The following is an 18,196-nucleotide window of genomic DNA, read 5'->3' on the forward strand; positions in this document are numbered from 1 at the left end:
ATGTCATGCATCTTTATCTTATGCAGCAACCTTTTGTGTGGCACCTTGTCAAAGGCTTTCTGGAAATCCAGATATACCACATCCATTGGCTCCCCGTTATCTACTGCACTGGTAATGTCCTCAAAAAATTCCACTAAATTAGTTAGGCATGACCTGCCCTTTATGAACCCATGCTGCGTCTGCCCAATGGGACAATTTCTATCCAGATGCCTAGCTATTTCTTCCTTGATGATAGATTCCAGCATCTTCCCTACTACTGAAGTTAAACTCACTGGCCTATAATTACCCGCTCTCTGCCTACCTCCTTTTTTAAATAGTGGTGTCACGTTTGCTAATTTCCAATCCACCGGGACCACCCCAGAGTCTAGTGAATTTTGGTAAATTATCACTAGTGCATTTGCAATTTCTCTAGCCATCTCTTTTAGCACTCTGGGATGCATTCCATCAGGGCCAGGAGACTTGTTCACCTTTAGTCCCATTAGCTTGCCCATCACTACCTCCTTAATGATAACAATCCTCTCAAGGTCCTCACCTGTCATAGCCTCATTTCTATCAGTCACTGGCATGTTATTTGTGTCTTCCACTGTGAAGACTGACCCAAAAAACCTGTTCAGTTCCTCAGCCATTTCCTCATCTCCTATTATTAAAACTCCCTTCTCATCCTCTAAAGGACCAATATTTATCTTAGCCACTCTTTTTTGTTTTATATATTTGTAGAAACTTTTACTGTCTGTTTTATTGGTTGTTAGTTAACTATTTAACATTGAGGTATTAATTGTCAGCTATCAATATCTGAACCACTGCCGAATTGGAAATGCAAATATCGAATTCTTCTTTTGTGTCTGCCGTGGTGCAATTTCTAAGTCAGAAAGTTATGGGTTCAAAACACAGTTCAGATTTAAGAATATACAAAATCTGTGTTGATATTTCAGTGCAGTACTGAGGGACTCCTACACTGCCAGAGGAGCCATACAGTGGGTAACACTGTTGCTTCACAGCTCCAGGGTCCCAGGTTCGATTCCCAGCTTGGGTCACTGTCTGAGTGGAGACTGCAGTTCTCCCTGTGTCTGCGTGGGTTTCCTCCGGATGCTCCAGTTTCCTCCTCCCGCAAGTCCCAAAAGACGGCTAGTTAGGTGAATTGGACATTCTGAATTCTCCCTCAGTGTACCCGAACAGGCACATAATGTGGTGACTAGGGGCTTTTCACATTAACTTCATTGGCGTGTTAATGTATGCTTACTTGTGACAATAAAGATTATTATTATATTATATTAGATGAGATGTTAGACCCAGTTCTCACTTACCCTCTTAGGTGAACATGAAAGATTCCAGGTACCATTTGAAAGAGGGGCAGTGGAGTTATCCCCGGTGTCCAGGCCAATATTCATCCCTCAATAAGCAGCACAAAAACAGATAATCTGGTCTTGTGAGAGTTCACTGTGCATAAATTGGCTGCCTCGATTCATACATGACAGCAGTGCCTTCACTTCAAGAGTATTTCGATGGCTACAAAGTGCTTTAGTACATCCTTAGGACATAAAAGGCAACTAATATCTGTAGTTCATTGTTTCTGTTTCTATTTTACTACAAAAATTGAGTTTTGCACCAAATCCAATCACATTTTAAATATCAGGCGAGACGTTTATGATCAGTAACAGTGATATCACTTGGCAATATATTTAAATGTGTGTTTCTGAAGCATCACATTTTTGAAATAAAATGAACAATTGTGACAACCCAAGGAGTGACACTCATATGGACAAAAAAGGCATGATGAAAATGACAATTTGAAAGAGTGCTGAGGTTCCTTCATCACATTAAGTACTTCACATTTGATTGCCCGCTGCTTTGAATTCACCATTGATAAAAGTGGCCTGAACTGTGAATATTTTTCAAGGTGACACATTCATCCCTGTGAGCACATTACTGTTGTAGCCCTCAACCATAGCTGCCATCTAAGGCATTGCCGGAGAATATTTATCTTTCTTTTAACAGCACAACATAATTTACAGTGGGATGAAGAATTTCTCTGATAACGTAAATAATCCTACTTTTCTGCATAACATATTGAAGGCACATAAAACACCATGAAATGAGAGAAGGTCATTGATTTACATGATTGATAAGTACTGCAACCCTATAGATTAAAGGGGAAAAAATGGTATTTTATATAATCTGCAGTGAATATAAATGCAGACTCGATGATCCTATTTTGTATTTAAATGGTGGGCAGCATTCGAAATTGAGGGAGGTTCAAATTGTTTCATATGCTGGTGGCTTCTGGTAAGCATGGCCTATCTTATCCAGAGAAACTAGTCTTACTCTGGTACTTGCTTTAAACTGGTTGATTAACACTAAATATATCAGTCATTTTCGAACCCACAGATGGGTCGCGGGCGGGTGTCGGGAGGGTCGCGAGCCATGAGTCACGACATTCCCAATTGTGGAGCCATGCATTGTGGCATTCCCGATCGTGGGAAGACGTGCCCAACGGCGCGACCGGCTTTTAAAAATGCTGACAGCAACCAGCTTTCAGAATGCGGGCATTCTGCGCATGCGTGCCCGCTCAGCAGTGTGCCGGCCCAGAGCCCAGTGGGGCAGAATGCCTCTGGGAGGTATGGTGGTACAGTAGTTAGCACTGCTGCCTCACAGCGCCAGGGACCTGGGTTTGATTCCAACCTCGGGTGACTGTGTGGAGTTTGCACTTTCTCCCGATGTCTGTGTGGGTTTCCTGCAGCAGCTCCGATTTCCTCCCACAGTCCAAAGGTGTGCGGGCTAAGTGGATTGGCTGTGCTAAATTGGCCCTAGGTGGGGTTACAGGGATAGTGTGGGGTTTGTGTCTAAGTAGGGTGCTCTTCCAGAGCGCTGGTACAGACTTGATAGGCCGAATGACCTCCTTCTGCACTGTAGTGATTCTGTGATTCTCCTCCGAACTGCAGTGCGCTGACCCAGGAGCAGATTTTGTTAAAAATCGCTGGAGACTTCCTGCCAGGAGTGGCGGCAGAGAGCAGGTCACGCTGACGTTCTGGGTGCGAGAGAGATTCCTCCATTTTGCAGCTGCCAGCAATGCTGGTGTGACCTGAAGGGCCTCTGGTTAACAACCCATGAAGAAGCTGCTGAAAACAGGAACAAAGGAGCATAAAGTTGATTACTTGAGGTGTGGGTTTATTAATTATGCCACTGCAAATCAGGATTCAAATTTCATGTGTGCTATATACAAGGAAATACTGGCAAATGAAAGTTTAAAACCCTCAAGACTTCAAAGGCTTTGTTTGGCGAGTTTGAGGACAAACCTCTATTTTTTTCAACAGATAGAGTGAGAGCTTAAATCATCAGCTGAAGTCCATTTCATGACTGTTTGTGAGGTAGTTGGTGTGTCTTTATGTGTGTACGTCTGCACGTATGTGTATCTGTTGGTCTAGTTGGCATGGTGGCACAGTGGTTAGCATTGCTGTCACACAGCACCACAGTGGTCGCTCGAAGGGTCAGGGCAGACTCGATGGGCCGAGCTGTAAGGATTCTATGATTCTATTATTCCTATGAAATGTAACATTGAATAGCAAAGCAAATGAGATTGTGAGGACCAGGCAGGCTCAGTTGTCACATTAAAGGCAAGTGAAAATTGTGGGTCATGAAATTCAGGCGGCTGAGGCAGAAATGTGGGCATCAATTTACTTCCACCCATGGAAACAGGTGCCACTAACTCTCTGGCAGTGGAATCCTCTGTGAACTCAAGCATGGAATCAAGCATACAGCTCTCCCTGAACAACACTCATGGTCAACAGAGATACACAAGGTATTAGTAGCTTCAGTGCAATACTGATCTGAATGCCTATCTGCTGCAGTAAACATAGCATAGAATCAGAATAATAGAGCACCGGAGAGGCCATTCACCCATCTGCACCAATGCATGAAAAGCACCTGACATGCCTACCTAATGCCATTTGCCAGCACTTGGCCCATAGCTTTGTATGTTATGACGTGTAAGTGCTCATCTAGGTACTTTTTAAAGGATGTGAGGCAATCTGCCTCTACCACCCTCCCTGGCAGTGCTTTCCAGACCCTCACCACCCTCTGGGTAAAAAAGGTTTTCTTCAAATCCCCCTGAAACCTCCTGCCCCAACCTTGAACTTGCGTCCTCTCATAACTGACCCTTCAACTGAGGGGAACAGCTGCTCCCTATCCACCATGCCCCTCATAATTTTTTCCATCTCAATCAAGTCACCCCTCAATCTTCTCTGCACAGCGAAAAAAACCCAAGCCTATCCAACCTCTCGTCATGACTTAAATGTTCCATCCCAGGCAACATCCTGGTGAATCGCCTCTGCATCCCCTCCAGTGAAATCACATCCCAGAGTGCTTCAGGAAGTGGCCCTAGAAATAGTTGGATGCATTGGTGATCATTTCCCAGCATTCTATAGACTCTGAAAGAGTTCCAATTGATTGGAGGGTAGCTGATGTAATTCCACTTGTTAAAAAAGGAGGGAGAGAGAAAACAGGGAATTATAGACCGGTTAGCCTGACATTGGTGGTGGGGAAAATGCTGGAGTCAATTATTAAGGATGAAATAACTGAGCATTTGGAAAGTGGGGAAAGGATCGGATCAAGTCAGCATTGATTTACTGAAGAGAAATCATTCTTGGCAAATCTTCTGGAGTATTTTGAGGGATATGACCAGTAGAGTGGACAAGGGTGAACCAGTGGATGTTGTGTATCTGGACTTTCAGAAGGCTTTTGACAAGGCCCCACACAAGAGATTAGTGAACAAAATTAAAGCTGATGGTATTGGGGGTAATGTATTGACGTGGATAGAGAACTAGTTGGCAGACAGGAAGCAGGGAGTGAGAATAAACGGATTCCTTTCAGAGAGGCAGGCAGTGACTAGTGGGGTACCGCAAGGTTCAGTGCTGGGACCACAGCTGTTCACAATATACATCAATTATTTTGACAAAGGAATTGCATGCAGTATCTCCAACTTTGCAGACAATACTAAGTTGGGTGGCAGTGTGTTGTGAGGAGGATGCAAAGAGGCTGCAGGGTGACTTGTACAGACTGGCTGAGCAAATACTTGGCAAATGCAATATAATGTGGATAAATGTGAGGTTATCCACTTTGGTGGCAAAAACAGGAAGGCAGATTATTATCTTAATGGTGGCAGTTTAAGAAAAGGGGAAGTGCAACAAGACCTGGGTGCCATGGTGGAACAGTCCTGAAGGTTGGCATGCAGGTACTGCAGGCAGTGAGAAAAACTAATGGCATGCTGGCCTTCATAGCGGGAGAATATGAGTACAGGAGTAGGGATGTCTTGCTGCAATTATACAGGGCTTTGGTGAAGCCACACCTTGAGTATTGTGAGGAGTTTTGTCTCCTAGTTTGAGGAAGAACATTCTTGCTATTCAGGGTGTCCAACAGTCCAGAAGGTTCACCAGACTAATTCCCAGAATAGCAGGAGTAACATATTAAGAAAGACTGGATCGACTGGGCTTGTACTCACTGGAGTTCAGAAGAATGAGGGGTATCTCACAGAAACATATAAAATCCTGATGGGACTGGAGAGGCTAGAATGTTCCCGAAGTTGGTGACGTCCAGAACTAGGGATCGCAGCCTAAGAATAAGGGATAAGCAATTCAGGACTGTGATGAGGAAGAACTTCTTCTCTCAGAGTTGTGAACTTGTGGAATTCTCTATTTGATTTAATTTGATTTATTATTGTCGCATGTATTAGTATAGTGAAAAGTATTGTTTCGTGCATGCTGTACAAACAATGCATACCGTACATAGGGAAAGGAAGGAGAGACTGCAGAATATAATGTTACAGTTATAGCAAGGTGTAGAGAAAAGATCAACTAAATACGAGGTAGGTCCATTCAAAAGTCTGATGGCAGTAGGGAAAAAGCTGATCTTGAGTCGGTTGGTGCGTGACCTCAAACTTTGGTATCTTTTTCCTGACGGAAGGAGGTGGAAGAGAGTATGTCCGGGGTGCGTGGGGTCCTTACTTATGCTGGCTGGCGAATTAGATTTTCTCCATTTGGAGAGATTCCGAGAGGTCGGACAGCCAGTCTGCAGCTCTGGGCGGTGCTGCTGACCACCAGCCAAACAGGATTCTATGGCGGGCGATCAGGGAGGCAAAGGCAAGGGTGTCTGTTCTCCTCCCCAGGAATAGATCTGGCTGGTCCGAAACCCCGAAGACCGCCACTTTCGGGCATGGCTCCATCCTCATCCTTACCTCTTTAGACATTGCCTCGAAGAAGGCTGTCCAGTACCTCGCAAGTCTGGGGCAAGATCAGAACATGTGGGCGTGATTGGCCAGGCATCCTTGGCACCATTCACATCTATCCTCCAACTCTGGGAAGAACCTATTCATACAGGTTCTTGTTAAGTGGGCTCTATGTATCACTTTTAGCTGCGTCAGGCTGAACCTTGCGCATGTGGCGGTGGAGTTGACCCTATGCAGTGCTTCGCTCCAGCTATCAATCCCCAGGTCCTCCTCCCACTTCTTTCTTGTTGCGTCCAGTACGGTGTCGGCCCTTTCTATCAGTCGGCCATACATGTCACTACAGTTTCCTTTGTCTAGTATGCTTGCGTCCAGTAGTTCTTCCAGTAGTGTCTGTCGTGGCGGTTGTGGGTACGTCCTTGTCTCCTTTCGTAGGAAGTGTTTGAGCTGTAGATACCTTTGCTCGTTCCCTCTGGCTGGCGGAATTTCTGTCAGTTCATCCAGTGTTGCGATTCTGCCGTCCGTGTATATGTCCCTGACTGTCAGTGTCCCTCCGTCCTGCCCCCACCTTTTGAAGGTGGTGTCAGTCAGTGCTGGTGTGAACCTATAGTTGTTGCAGATGGGAGCTTTGTCCGACATTTTGATCAGGCCAAGTTGCTGCCGTAGTTGGTTCCAGGATTGGAGGGTGGCTATCACAACCGGGCTGCTTGAGTGTTTTTTGAGTGGGGATGGGAGTGCTGCCGTGGCGAGGGCCCGGAGGGAGGTCCCCATGCAGGAGGCATCTTCCGCGCTCACGCACTCGGCTTCTGGCTCCTTGATCCATCCCCTTATTCGCTCGGCTGTCGCCACCCAGTGGTCGAATTGTGGGTTTCTCGGAATCTCTCCAAATGGAGAAAATCAAATTCGCAATCCGAGGGTCAGACAATGGCTTCCACAGAACGTGGGAGCCATTCATGCAATTGGTCCGGTACCTGTTTGTGGCCAACGAACAAGAGGAAGAATAGCCAGGTAGCCAAGAATCAGGGGAAAGTAGCCAAAGCATGAAAGGGAGAGATAGACCAGGAAGGGGGGGGGGGGGGGGGGGGGGGGACAGCTAAACCTAAGAGGAAAGAAAGGCGAACCACGGGAGGGGGGGAGGGTAGAGATAGGGAACAAGAGAGAACCGGGGGGGGGGGGGGGGGGGGGGGCTGGGTAAATGAGAGCCGGAAGGAGGGCACGGGATACAATAACGAACATGGCATCTCCAGGAGTAGGGAACGAGGAGAATGAAGACAAAAGACGTGAGGAACGGCAGAAGCGGAGGTGAGCGCGAGACCTGTCCGGGAGAAGCAAGCGACAACAACACCAAATCCATTAGAGTATTACCCACTGTAATTATTTCTCCGGCACCCGAATGTATATTTACCTCCCCAGTCTCCAACCCCCCCTTAATAAATGGGAGGCTGGTTTGCGTGATGGACAGGGCTACATTCACAACCTTTTGTAGTTTCCTGTGGTCTTGGACAGAGCAGGCTCCATACCAAGCAGCGATACAACCAGAAAGAATGCTTTCTATGGTGCATCTGTAGAAGTTGGTGAGGGTTATAGCTGACATGCCAAATTTCCTCAGTCTTCTGAGAAAGTAGAGTCGTTGGTGGGCTTTCTTAACTATAGTGACGGCATGGGGGGACCAGGACAGGCTGTTGGTGATTTGTACACCTAAAAACTTGAAGCTTGTGACCCTTTCTACTTCGTTCCCATTGATGTAGACAGGGGCATGTTCTCCACTACTCTTCCTGAAGTCGATGATAATTTCCTTCGTTTTGTTGACATTGAGGGAGAGATTGTTGTCTAATCTACTACTAGACTACATTTTCCTGAAAATGATGGGAGCCTGTTACAGAGTGAAATTTTATTACAGAGTTTTCATCATGGCTTATTCAATGGAATTTCAAGTTAGCAGCACCAATGCTATATTAGGGCGATGATGTGGAGATGCCGGCGTTGGACTGGGGTGAGCACAGTAAGAAGTCTTACAACACCAGGTTAAAGTCCAACAGGTTTGTTTCAAACACTAGCTTTCGGAGCACTGCTCTATTTACCTGAGGAAGGAGCAGTGCTTCGAAAGCTAGTGTTTGAAACAAACCTGTTGGACTTTAACCTGGTGTTGTAAGACTTCTTACTATTTAGGGCGGTCAGTAAGCTCAATGAGAGAAGTGAGGACAGGGTTGAATAGGTTGAGAGGTTGCAGCATTTCTTTTTAACAAATGGAATAGAAGATGAGACAAAAAACCATTTGATTCTCCTGAGTGTGAGTGGAGACTACAATGTATAAAAGTGTGAGGTTATGCACTTTGGTCGGAAGAATGGAGGCACAGACTATTTTCTAAATTGGGAAAACCAGAAGCACAAACATTTAGGAGTCCTAGTTCAAGATTCTCTGAAGGTTAACGTGCAGGTTCGATGGGTAGTTAGGAAGGCAATTGTGATGTTAGCATTCATGATGAGAGGGTTAGAATACAAGAGCAGGGATGTACTTCTGACGCTATGCAAGGCTCTGGTCAGGCCCCATTTGGAGTATTGTGAGCAGTTTTGTGCCAAGTATCTAAGGAAAGATGTGCCTTGGAAAGGGTCCAGAGGACATTCACTAGAATGATCCCTGTGAGGTTACTGTGAAAAGCCCCTAGTCGCCACACAAGGGGGATTTTATTGAAACTTGCAGGAAACTGAAAGGCCTGGATAGTGTGGATGTGGAGAGGACGTTTCCACTTGCCAGAAAAACTAGAACCCAAGGGCACAGCATCAGACTGAAGGAACAATCCTTTAAAACAGAGAGGAGGAGGAATTTCTTCAGCCAGAGTGGTGAATGTGGAACTCTTTGCCGCAGAAGGTTGTGGAGATCAAATTACTGAGTGTCTTTAAGGCAGTCGATATGTTCCTGATTAATAAGAGGATCAGCAGTTATGGGGAGAAGGCAGGAGAATGGAGATGAGAAACATATCAGCAATGATTAAATGGCGGAAGACTTGATAGGAGCAGAATTTGGCCATTCGGCCTGTGTCTTAGATCACCATAAACGGAGGGGTAGCACGGTGGTGCAGTGGTTAGCACTGCTGCCTACAGCGCCGATGCATTAGGAAGGCAATTGGAACGTTAGCATTCATGTCGAGAGGGTTAAAATACAAGAGCAGGAATGTACTTCTGATGCTATGCAAGGCTCTGGTCAGACCCCATTTGGAGTATTGTGAGCAGTTTTATGCCAAGTATCTAAGGAAAGTTGAGCTGGCCTTGGTAGGATTCAGAGGAGGTTGACAAGAATGATCCCTGGAACAAAGAGACTGACATTTATAAAGACTCTGGAAATTGCTCAATGCATGGAAATGGCTCCCAATAATGCTGGACATATTCAGCAGCGTATTGGTGGTACCCAATGGCAATGCTGCACCAAGTGCAGAAAGAAGCTGCAAGCAGAAAGGTGAAAGCAGTGGAATGTTTTAGGTGTGGACGGCCACACTATGCAAACCATTGCACGTTTATGGATGCGGTTTGTCACTGATGTGACAAAGAAAGGGCATTTAGTAAAGAAAAGCAGGGGTGGAAGGCCGAGCAAGAAAATTGTAATTGGAGCAAGCCTCAGATATGCACCACATGCTTGGAGCAGGCAGAGGAGAACACTCACAATAGTAATAATAATTTATTGTCACATGTAGGTTTACGTTAAGTTACTGTGAAAAGTCCCTCGTCGCCATATTCCAGCTCCTGTTTGGATACACAGAGGGAGAACTCAGATATCCAATTCACCTAACAGCACGTCTTTCGGGACTTTTGGGAGGAAACCCACGCAGACACTGGGAGAACGTGCAGAGTGACTCAAGCCAGGAATCAAACCTGGGACCCTGGCACTGTGAAGTAACAGTGCTAACCACTCTGCTACCATGCTGCCCCTTAGTGGGTGACCATGCTCAGAACCCAACGAGAAACATCACCTCCTCTTGACATCAGCGCCATGATTCAGGAGATTTAAAAAAAAATTTTTTTTAAATCAGTCTTCTTGCTTGATGCGAGGCAGAGAGCAGTTCACATGCCTCAAACACTGACGTCAAGTGTTCTGGGCGTAATTTCGATTCCTCCATTTTGTCAGCAGCAAACAGGCAACAGGACTGAAAAATTTAAAATGGATTGTTTTGTAATAAGAGGGCCAGAGACACAGGCAGGCCAGGATCTCAGAACTAAAAACTTGGAGTGATTCAGAATCCACAGCAGGTCAAAACAGTGCTGGCATGAGCTCCAGGACCTCTGATGAATACAGAAATGTAGCATTGAATGACAAAGCAAGTGAGATCGTGAGGACCAAGCCGGCTCACCTGTCGCATTAAAGGCAAGTGAAAATGGTGGGTCACGAAGTTTGGGGGGCGAGGGTCGCGAACGTCAGCCGGTGTGGGCCGCTACGGTGAGCTGGCGTGGTTCCCGAAGGTTGGCTGGTTGGTAAAAATGGGTCCCTGGAAAAACAGTTTTCAAAATACTGTAGTACAATTCACCCACTTAATGGCATTTAACTTACCCACACTGCAAATCCGGAATACATCAATGCTATTGCAGGGTTTGGGATTTGAGTGGGAAAACTGTGCTCCCATGTGATGGGTATATCCTTCCGATCTCATCAATGCGCTGGGCTGTCTGCTCAATGCTCCTGGTATTGTGGCACAGTAGCCAGTGGTTAGCACTGTTGCTTCACTGCTCCAGGGTCGCAGGTTTGATTGCCGGCTTGGGTCATTGTGCAGACTTTGCACAGACATTCTCCCTGTATCTGCGTGGGTTTCCTCCCACAGTCAAAAGATGTGCAGGTTATGTGGATTGACAATGCTAAATTGCCCTCAAGTGTCCAAAAAAAAATGGGGTTACAGGGATAGGGTGGCGGTGTGGGCTTAAGCAGTGTGCTATTTCCAAGGGCTGGTGCAGACTCGATGGGCTGAAAGGCTTCCTGCTGCACTCTAAACTCTATGAATCCTGTATTACTCGGCCTGGCACAGAGGAATTATTCAGTTAAAATACTCAAATCTCAGGCAAATTACCTCAGAACCAACATCTGCAAAAAAGCAGATCATGCTTGCCACCTTTGAGTTTGAGCACTCATTCAGGAAATATCAGGGATAAGGCATCAGTAGCACACCTCTCAGCAGTACAGAACCACACTATAACCGAATCAAATAGGATTCTACAATTTTGAGAGCTTCGCCAGCAACTGGTCTTTCTGAAACCCAGAGTCACAATTGAAACCTGGAAAAAAAAGTTTGTATTCTTCCAGTCGGCTTCATGCAATATCTTTAACAGCTTTTGACCCAAATCTAAAGTTCATTTTTAGCTATAGAATGCGTCTTGAAGCTGACTGAAAAGGTTCACATCGGTCAGAATACAATTTGCCGGTTGAAATCAGGAACAGATAATTGAAGCTGGTGTCCAGTTTCCAGACCAATTAAAAATCTGCACCCTGTTCGTATCAGTGTGTGAATTTAGTCATTAACCCAAGTAAATGCCTGGAGATTAACAGTAGTCATTTTTGATCAGCAATGAACATGCACAAATGCCAGAACTTTAATGATTGAATGAACTAATTTTTGGAGATAAATCCTTCTCCAAATCCCAATTAGCCTTTAACTTGTTAAATAACGGGTTGGAAGGAAAATAAATAAATCAGGAAATGCAAAGTTGGCTTTATGGCATCACGTGTTTCAGAACACTAGAGGATACAGAGGATCAAGAGTACATTTTCTCTTCGGCTTCAGAATACCAGTCTGGGTTTCAGCTGGGGTAGACTTGGGACCTGTCTCTTTGCCCTGCTCCAGAGAGTAGGAAAGCAATGGCGAACCACCACTGATAAAACTGCCAAGAAGTAGCATGAAGCATCAGCAAGGACCTGTCTTGGGGGAAGAGCAGATGAATGAGCTCAAACCTTTCATAAATGTGTGAGCCTCTTTTCTTCTTCTGCCAAATATTGAAAAGACAGTCAGATACTTGAGCTGACTCTTCTGATCAAGACTAAATCAGGGGGAAAAGCTGGTGGAGGTCACAGGATCAAAATTGGAAATGATGTCAAATGCATGACATTTTGATGATGAGTCCCAACTAAAATACTTTCTCTTTCAGTTGCAGTTTCCTGCATTTTTAAAATTGCCTTTCAGATTTATCGTATTCATTACTCTTCAATTTGGCACACGGTGAGCAGTTTTCAACTTGTTCAGAAGGCAAACAAGTTCATATATCACTTCTGAAATTCACGAAGGATGAAATGACCTCAATAGCAGTTTATCATACAGTAGAACACACGATTAAAATTATTGGTTGATGTATGCTGGCTTTGGTCCAGTTTATTAACTGAACATATGCCTGCAGCATAAATCATATAGATCCAGATTAATACTAGACTTATTACTCTAATGCAGGGTGGCATGAAGACCTTTCAAACTAATTTTTCCAAACCACACCAGACACTCTTTTCTGTTTTTCTTTAATTTTATTTGCCTATCTTGTTGTGTGAAGTCGACACTACCGGGAAAAGTAAATTCTACAACACTGGTTTTCAGTCTGCTGACTTCCATGAAGGAATTCCTCATTGGGTTTTAAATCTAGACTCTGGAACTCATGAAAAAGCCCTGGCGGGAAGGATTAGGGAAAACCCCAATGCGTTCTACACTTACGTGAGGAAAAAAAAAAAAAGAGTATGATCAGTGTGAGAGTAGGGCCAATCAGGGATAGTGGAGGGAACTTGTGTCTAAAGTCCGAGGAGATGGGGGAGGCCCTAAATGAATATTTTGCTTCAGTATTCACTCGAGGGACCTTGTTGCCCATGCGAACCATGTGAAACAGGTTAAGACTTGAACATGCAGATATTAAGGAGGAGGATGTGCTGGAAATTTTGAAAAGCATCAGGATATGTAAATCCCCTGGGCCTGACGGGATATACCCAAGGTTACTACGGGAAGTGAGGGAGAAGATTGCTGCGCATTTGGCGATGATCTCTGTGTCTTCACTCTCCACTGGAATAGTACCGGATGATTGGAGGGGGGCGAATGTTGTTCACCTGTTCAAGAAAGGGAATAAGGAAATCCCTGGGAATTACAGACCCATCAGTCTTACGTCTGTGGTGAGCAAAATATTGGAAAAGTTTCTGAGAGATAGGATTTATGATTATTTAGAAAAACATAGTTTGATTAAAGATAGTCAGCATGGCTTTAGTGAGAGGCAGGTCATGCCTCACAAGTCTCATTGAATTCTTTGAGGATGTGACGAGACACTTCATGAAGGTCGGGCAGTGGATGTGGTGTAGATGGATTTCAGTAAGGCATTTGATAAGGTTCCCCATGGTAGGCTCATTCAGAAAGTTAGGGTGCATGGGATACAGGGAAATTTGGCTGTCTGGTTACAGAATTGGCTGGCCGAAAGAAGACAGCGAGTGGTAGTGGATGGAAAGTATTTCGCCTGGAGGTCGATGACCAGTGGTGACCCGCAGGGATCTGTTCTGGGACCTCTGCTCTATGTGGTTTTTATAAATGACTTGGATGAGGAAGTGGAAGGGTGGGTTAGTAAGTTTGTCGATGACGCGAAGGTTGGGGGAGTTGTAGATTTTGTTGAGGGCTGTTGCATGTTGCAACAGGACATTGACAGGATGCAGAGCTGGGCTGAGAAGTGGCAGATGCAGTTCAACCTAGATAAATGTGAAGTGATTCATTTTGGAAGGTCGAATTTGAATGCCGAATACAGGGTTACAGGCAGGATTCTTGGAAGTATGGAGGAACAGAGGGATCTTGGGGTCCACGTACATAGATCCCTCAAAGTTGCCACCCAGGTTGAAAGGGTTGTTAAGAAGGCGTATGGTGTGTTGGCTTTCATTAACTGGGGGATTGAGTTTAAGAGCCGTGAGGTTTTGCTGCAGCTTTATAAAACCCTAGTTAGACCATACTTGGAATGTTGTGTCCAGTTCTGCTCGCTGCATTATAGGAAGGATGTGGATGCTTTGGAGAGGGTACAGAGGAGATTTACCAGGATGCTGCCTGGACTGGAGGGCATGTCTTATGAAGAAAGGTTGAGGGAGCTAGGACTTTTCTCACTGGAGCGAAGAAGGAAAAGAGATGATGTGATAGAGGTGTACAAGGTGATGAGCGGCATGGATAGAGTAGATAGCCAGAGACTTTCCCCAGGGCGGAAATGGCTGTCACAACATAATTTTAAGGTGATTACAGAAAGGTATAGGGGAGATGTCAGAGATAGGTTCTTTATACAGAGTGGTGGGTGCGTGGAATGCACTTCCAGCAGAGGTGGTGGAGTCAGAGTCATTAGGGACTCTTTAAGTGACAGGCATATGGACAGCAGTAAATTGAGAGGTGTAGATTAGGTTGATCTTAGATTAGGGTAAATGGTCGGGACCACATCATGGGCCGAAGGGCCTGTACTGTTCCAAGTTCATGTGAATCAATATTCATTTTCTCTGCATTGCAAAACCCTCTTTTCTCTATTCCTCACTATTGTCTGAGTGTGGGGGTGATGTGAACCCGCCTTCAAGTTTTAAGTGTGCACAAATAAACTAACCCGGAGTTCATCCCATTTTGAGTTTGCTGTGGAATTGTAAATAAAAACGTGGGTTGTACAAAAACCAAGGGGTTGGGGAAATACACCACCACTTATAAAGAGGGAAACAAATCAAAACATCTATTTATGGATGGGTGGGGAAGAGGAGAAATTAGTGTTTTAATCACCCCCCCCCCCCCCCCCCCCTCCCACCCTATAAAAGTGATGAGCTGCCCTAACCTTATTTGACTCCGTGGGTATATGAACCAATCTGATGAGGTGGTGTGCTACAACGACAAAGAAAATGTCAAGCTTAATTATGTATGGTGGAAAGCAGCTTGCCTCAAGCTGAAAGAAAAAAAATGTAACTGGGCAAAAAATCTTGCTAGTGGACACGAGGGTCAAGTCGGAATCATACCTGCACAATTCAGTCAATCAATGCAACTCCGATGCAGGATGAAATGTACCTTATCAATGGCTCAAATATCTGCTTCAGAACATTTTGTCAACACTGGCCCAATTGAATAATCTATCAAAATAAGCTCTTACACAATATAAATCAATAAATGTATCGTTTGAAAACTAATAGCCCTACATAGCTTATAATTTCAGAAATAAAGTATCTTCTGCAGCTCATTATTTTATTTAATTTCAGAATTCATATCAACTCAATACAGATGGTGCAAGGTTGCAATGTGTTGAAATCTATGCATTAAGAACTTAATGCCAAGCATTTTACAAAGGCTTTGTATAATACTTTGAGATAATTCCCTTGTGTAGGTATAATGCTATACACATTGAAAAGTCTACACTCTTAAAATATTAGCACTCCCCAGTTAAGGATTATATTTCTTGTGATCTTGGTCCTTTTTAAAAATTGTATTATAGAACATATTTGAGGGAGTACTGCCGATTATTTATAATAAATGCATCTTTCAGATTTTCTCTGCTTAAAACGACCTGCCGTTTCAATACTCTTGGGAGAGTCCTACTCAAGTTTTTTTTTCAAAGGAATGCATGTTAAAAGTGGCAAGGACACATGGGAGTAAAAATTTCCAAAAATAAATATTGTTTTCTTCTGCAGGAAAAAGTGCTCTGGGTGGCAAATGGTTAATGATTTCCAACTCGGTCCCTGGGAATAAGTCTCAGTTCTGATCCATGCTTTAGGAAAATATTTCCTGCAATAAAAGAACAAATACAAGAAAACTAGTTAATGAAAAGTGTTCACCTCTGTTTGCTTCCTTTTAGGTGATATTTTGTACTCCAAAAAAAAACACATGTAAATAAAGTGGCTTATAAAATAATTTCAGAGACATTCATTTTCCTATTCTAAATGGTTAAATACTTGAATTCTATGGTTTTGAACCTGCACTGTGAAATTTATTTGTGCAAGATTTCTGCCCTGCATTTAAAGGAGATATTTGCATATGTGTATCCTGTGGTGTAATATCCATGTAACTACTTTCCAATAGGAAATATCCATCACTTGTCCAACATGGAGCATCAACTGTGGTTATTTTTCCCCTCTTACCTACTTTGTCAGAGGGAGTATCGGATTATTTTTCAAATTCTGACAAAGAAACAGCTATGAAACTTGGTCATTTGAATTACTGAATGCCAGCTACTTGATTTTGCCCAATAACCATTTTATTCAGTTAAAAAACAAACTCTGAATATTAACATTTTCATAGAATCGAAATAATACAATTAATCTAAATAAGATTAAAGACCGTGATTCAGGCTTTTTTATTACTTTACATAATTGTAGAATCAGCAGAACAAAAAGACTATGTATTCAATCGTTTTAGATTAAAGACGTTTCACTCTCTGCACTGCAATTCATAACCAACAAAGTTGGCTGAAAAATACAGTGTGAGGGCACACATAAAAGCATCTGGCAATCCCACAGCACAAAATCATCTCTAAAATAAAGAACAAACTCTGAAAAGACATATTGTTGGCTCGTGAGAAGTGTACAATCAACACAGGTATGGTGTGTTCTTCTCAGGTTAGACAAAGAAATAGTGCTGTGGCTGCATGAAAAGGAGAAAATATTACAATGGCAACATAAAAAGAACCTTACTCAACATTTAGTGGTGCTGCTGCTGAACTAGAAGCTCTCATCGTTTTCACTCGGAGGTCAAATTGGATATGCATTCTGTTCAAAAGGTACAGGTTTATGAACCCAATGATGAGCACACAGAAACAGGAGATCATAAGAAACAGCAGGCCAAGACCTGGCACATCGAGCCTGCTCGGTCATTCAACACGATCATAGTTGATTTTGGGTTTAAGCTCCATCCTCTCCATATCCCTCAATTCCCTGAGACACCAAAAATTCGTCTATCCCAGCTTTGTATGTATTCAAAGACGTAGCATCCAGAAGGCTCTGGGATAGAGAATTCCAAAGATTCATAACCCTTTGACCAAAGTAATTTCTCCTTACCTCAGTCCAAAATGATCGGCCCCTTTATCCTCACATTGTGCCCCTGTGCTTTAGATACTCCAACAAACGAAAACAATCTCTCAGCGACCCCCTTCAGCATTTTCTGGGCTTCAATGAGGTCACCTTTCATTTTTCTGAACTCCAGAGACTATAAACCGAATTTCCTCAGGCTCCAATCAAAGGATATCCCCCCCCCCCCCCCCCCACTCCAAAGACCAATTTCATGAACCTTTACTGTACTGCCTCCAATGCAAGTACATAATTTATTAAAGGTATACACCAAAGCTATGCAGTATTTCAAATGTGGTCTCACCAAAACCATGTACAATTGTAACAAGACCTCTTTATTCTTGTGCTCCAATCAAATGAAGGCCAACATGCTATTTGCTTTCCTAACTGCTTGCTGCACCTGCATGTTAATTTTCTGCAATACTTATACTGGCACCAATGCCAATTGTATGAGAACATTTCTCGTCTGTAAAAAGATATTCTGCTTTTTTATTCTCATTTAAAAATAAATAAATTTAGAGTACCCAATTCATTTTTTCCAATTATAGGGCAATTTAGTATGGCCAATCCACCTACTCTGCACATCTTTGGGTTGTGGGGGCAAAACCCACACAAACACGGGAAGAATGTGCTAACTCCATACGGACAGTGACCCAGAGCCGTGATCGAACTTGGGATCTCGGCGCCGTGAGGCTAACCACTGTGCCACCATGCTGCCTGCTTTTTTATTCTCATGACCCAAGTTAGTAACTTCATACTTGCCTACATCATGCTCCATCTGCCATCTTGCTGCCGACATACCTAACCTGTCGACATCTCTTTGCAGCCTGTGTTCTCCCCACAGCTTAACTTTCCACCTAATTTGGTATCAAACCTAGATACATTACTCTGCTCTTCGCCCAAGGCATTAATATAGATTGTAAATAGCTGAGGCCCAGCAAAGATCCTTGCAGCACTCCACTGTTCACTGCCTGCCAACTTGAAAA

General features: G+C 43.9%; 1 protein-coding gene across 3 annotated transcripts in view; it reads right to left on the reverse strand.

The window, feature by feature from the left end:
- Positions 1-15,377: 15,377 nt before the first annotated feature.
- ufm1 (ubiquitin-fold modifier 1) overlaps positions 15,378-18,196 on the reverse strand; it is a 54,178-nt gene continuing 51,359 nt past the window's right edge. For all 3 annotated transcript variants that reach the window (XM_038818371.1, XM_038818373.1, XM_038818372.1), the window contains one exon: positions 15,378-15,933. In XM_038818371.1, the coding sequence (XP_038674299.1) occupies positions 15,866-15,933 (68 nt within the window). In that variant the 3' untranslated portion in view covers positions 15,378-15,865. The remainder of the gene's footprint in view (positions 15,934-18,196) is intronic.

This window comes from Scyliorhinus canicula, chromosome 14, assembly GCF_902713615.1.
Source record: "Scyliorhinus canicula chromosome 14, sScyCan1.1, whole genome shotgun sequence".
Classification (NCBI taxonomy): domain Eukaryota; kingdom Metazoa; phylum Chordata; class Chondrichthyes; order Carcharhiniformes; family Scyliorhinidae; genus Scyliorhinus; species Scyliorhinus canicula.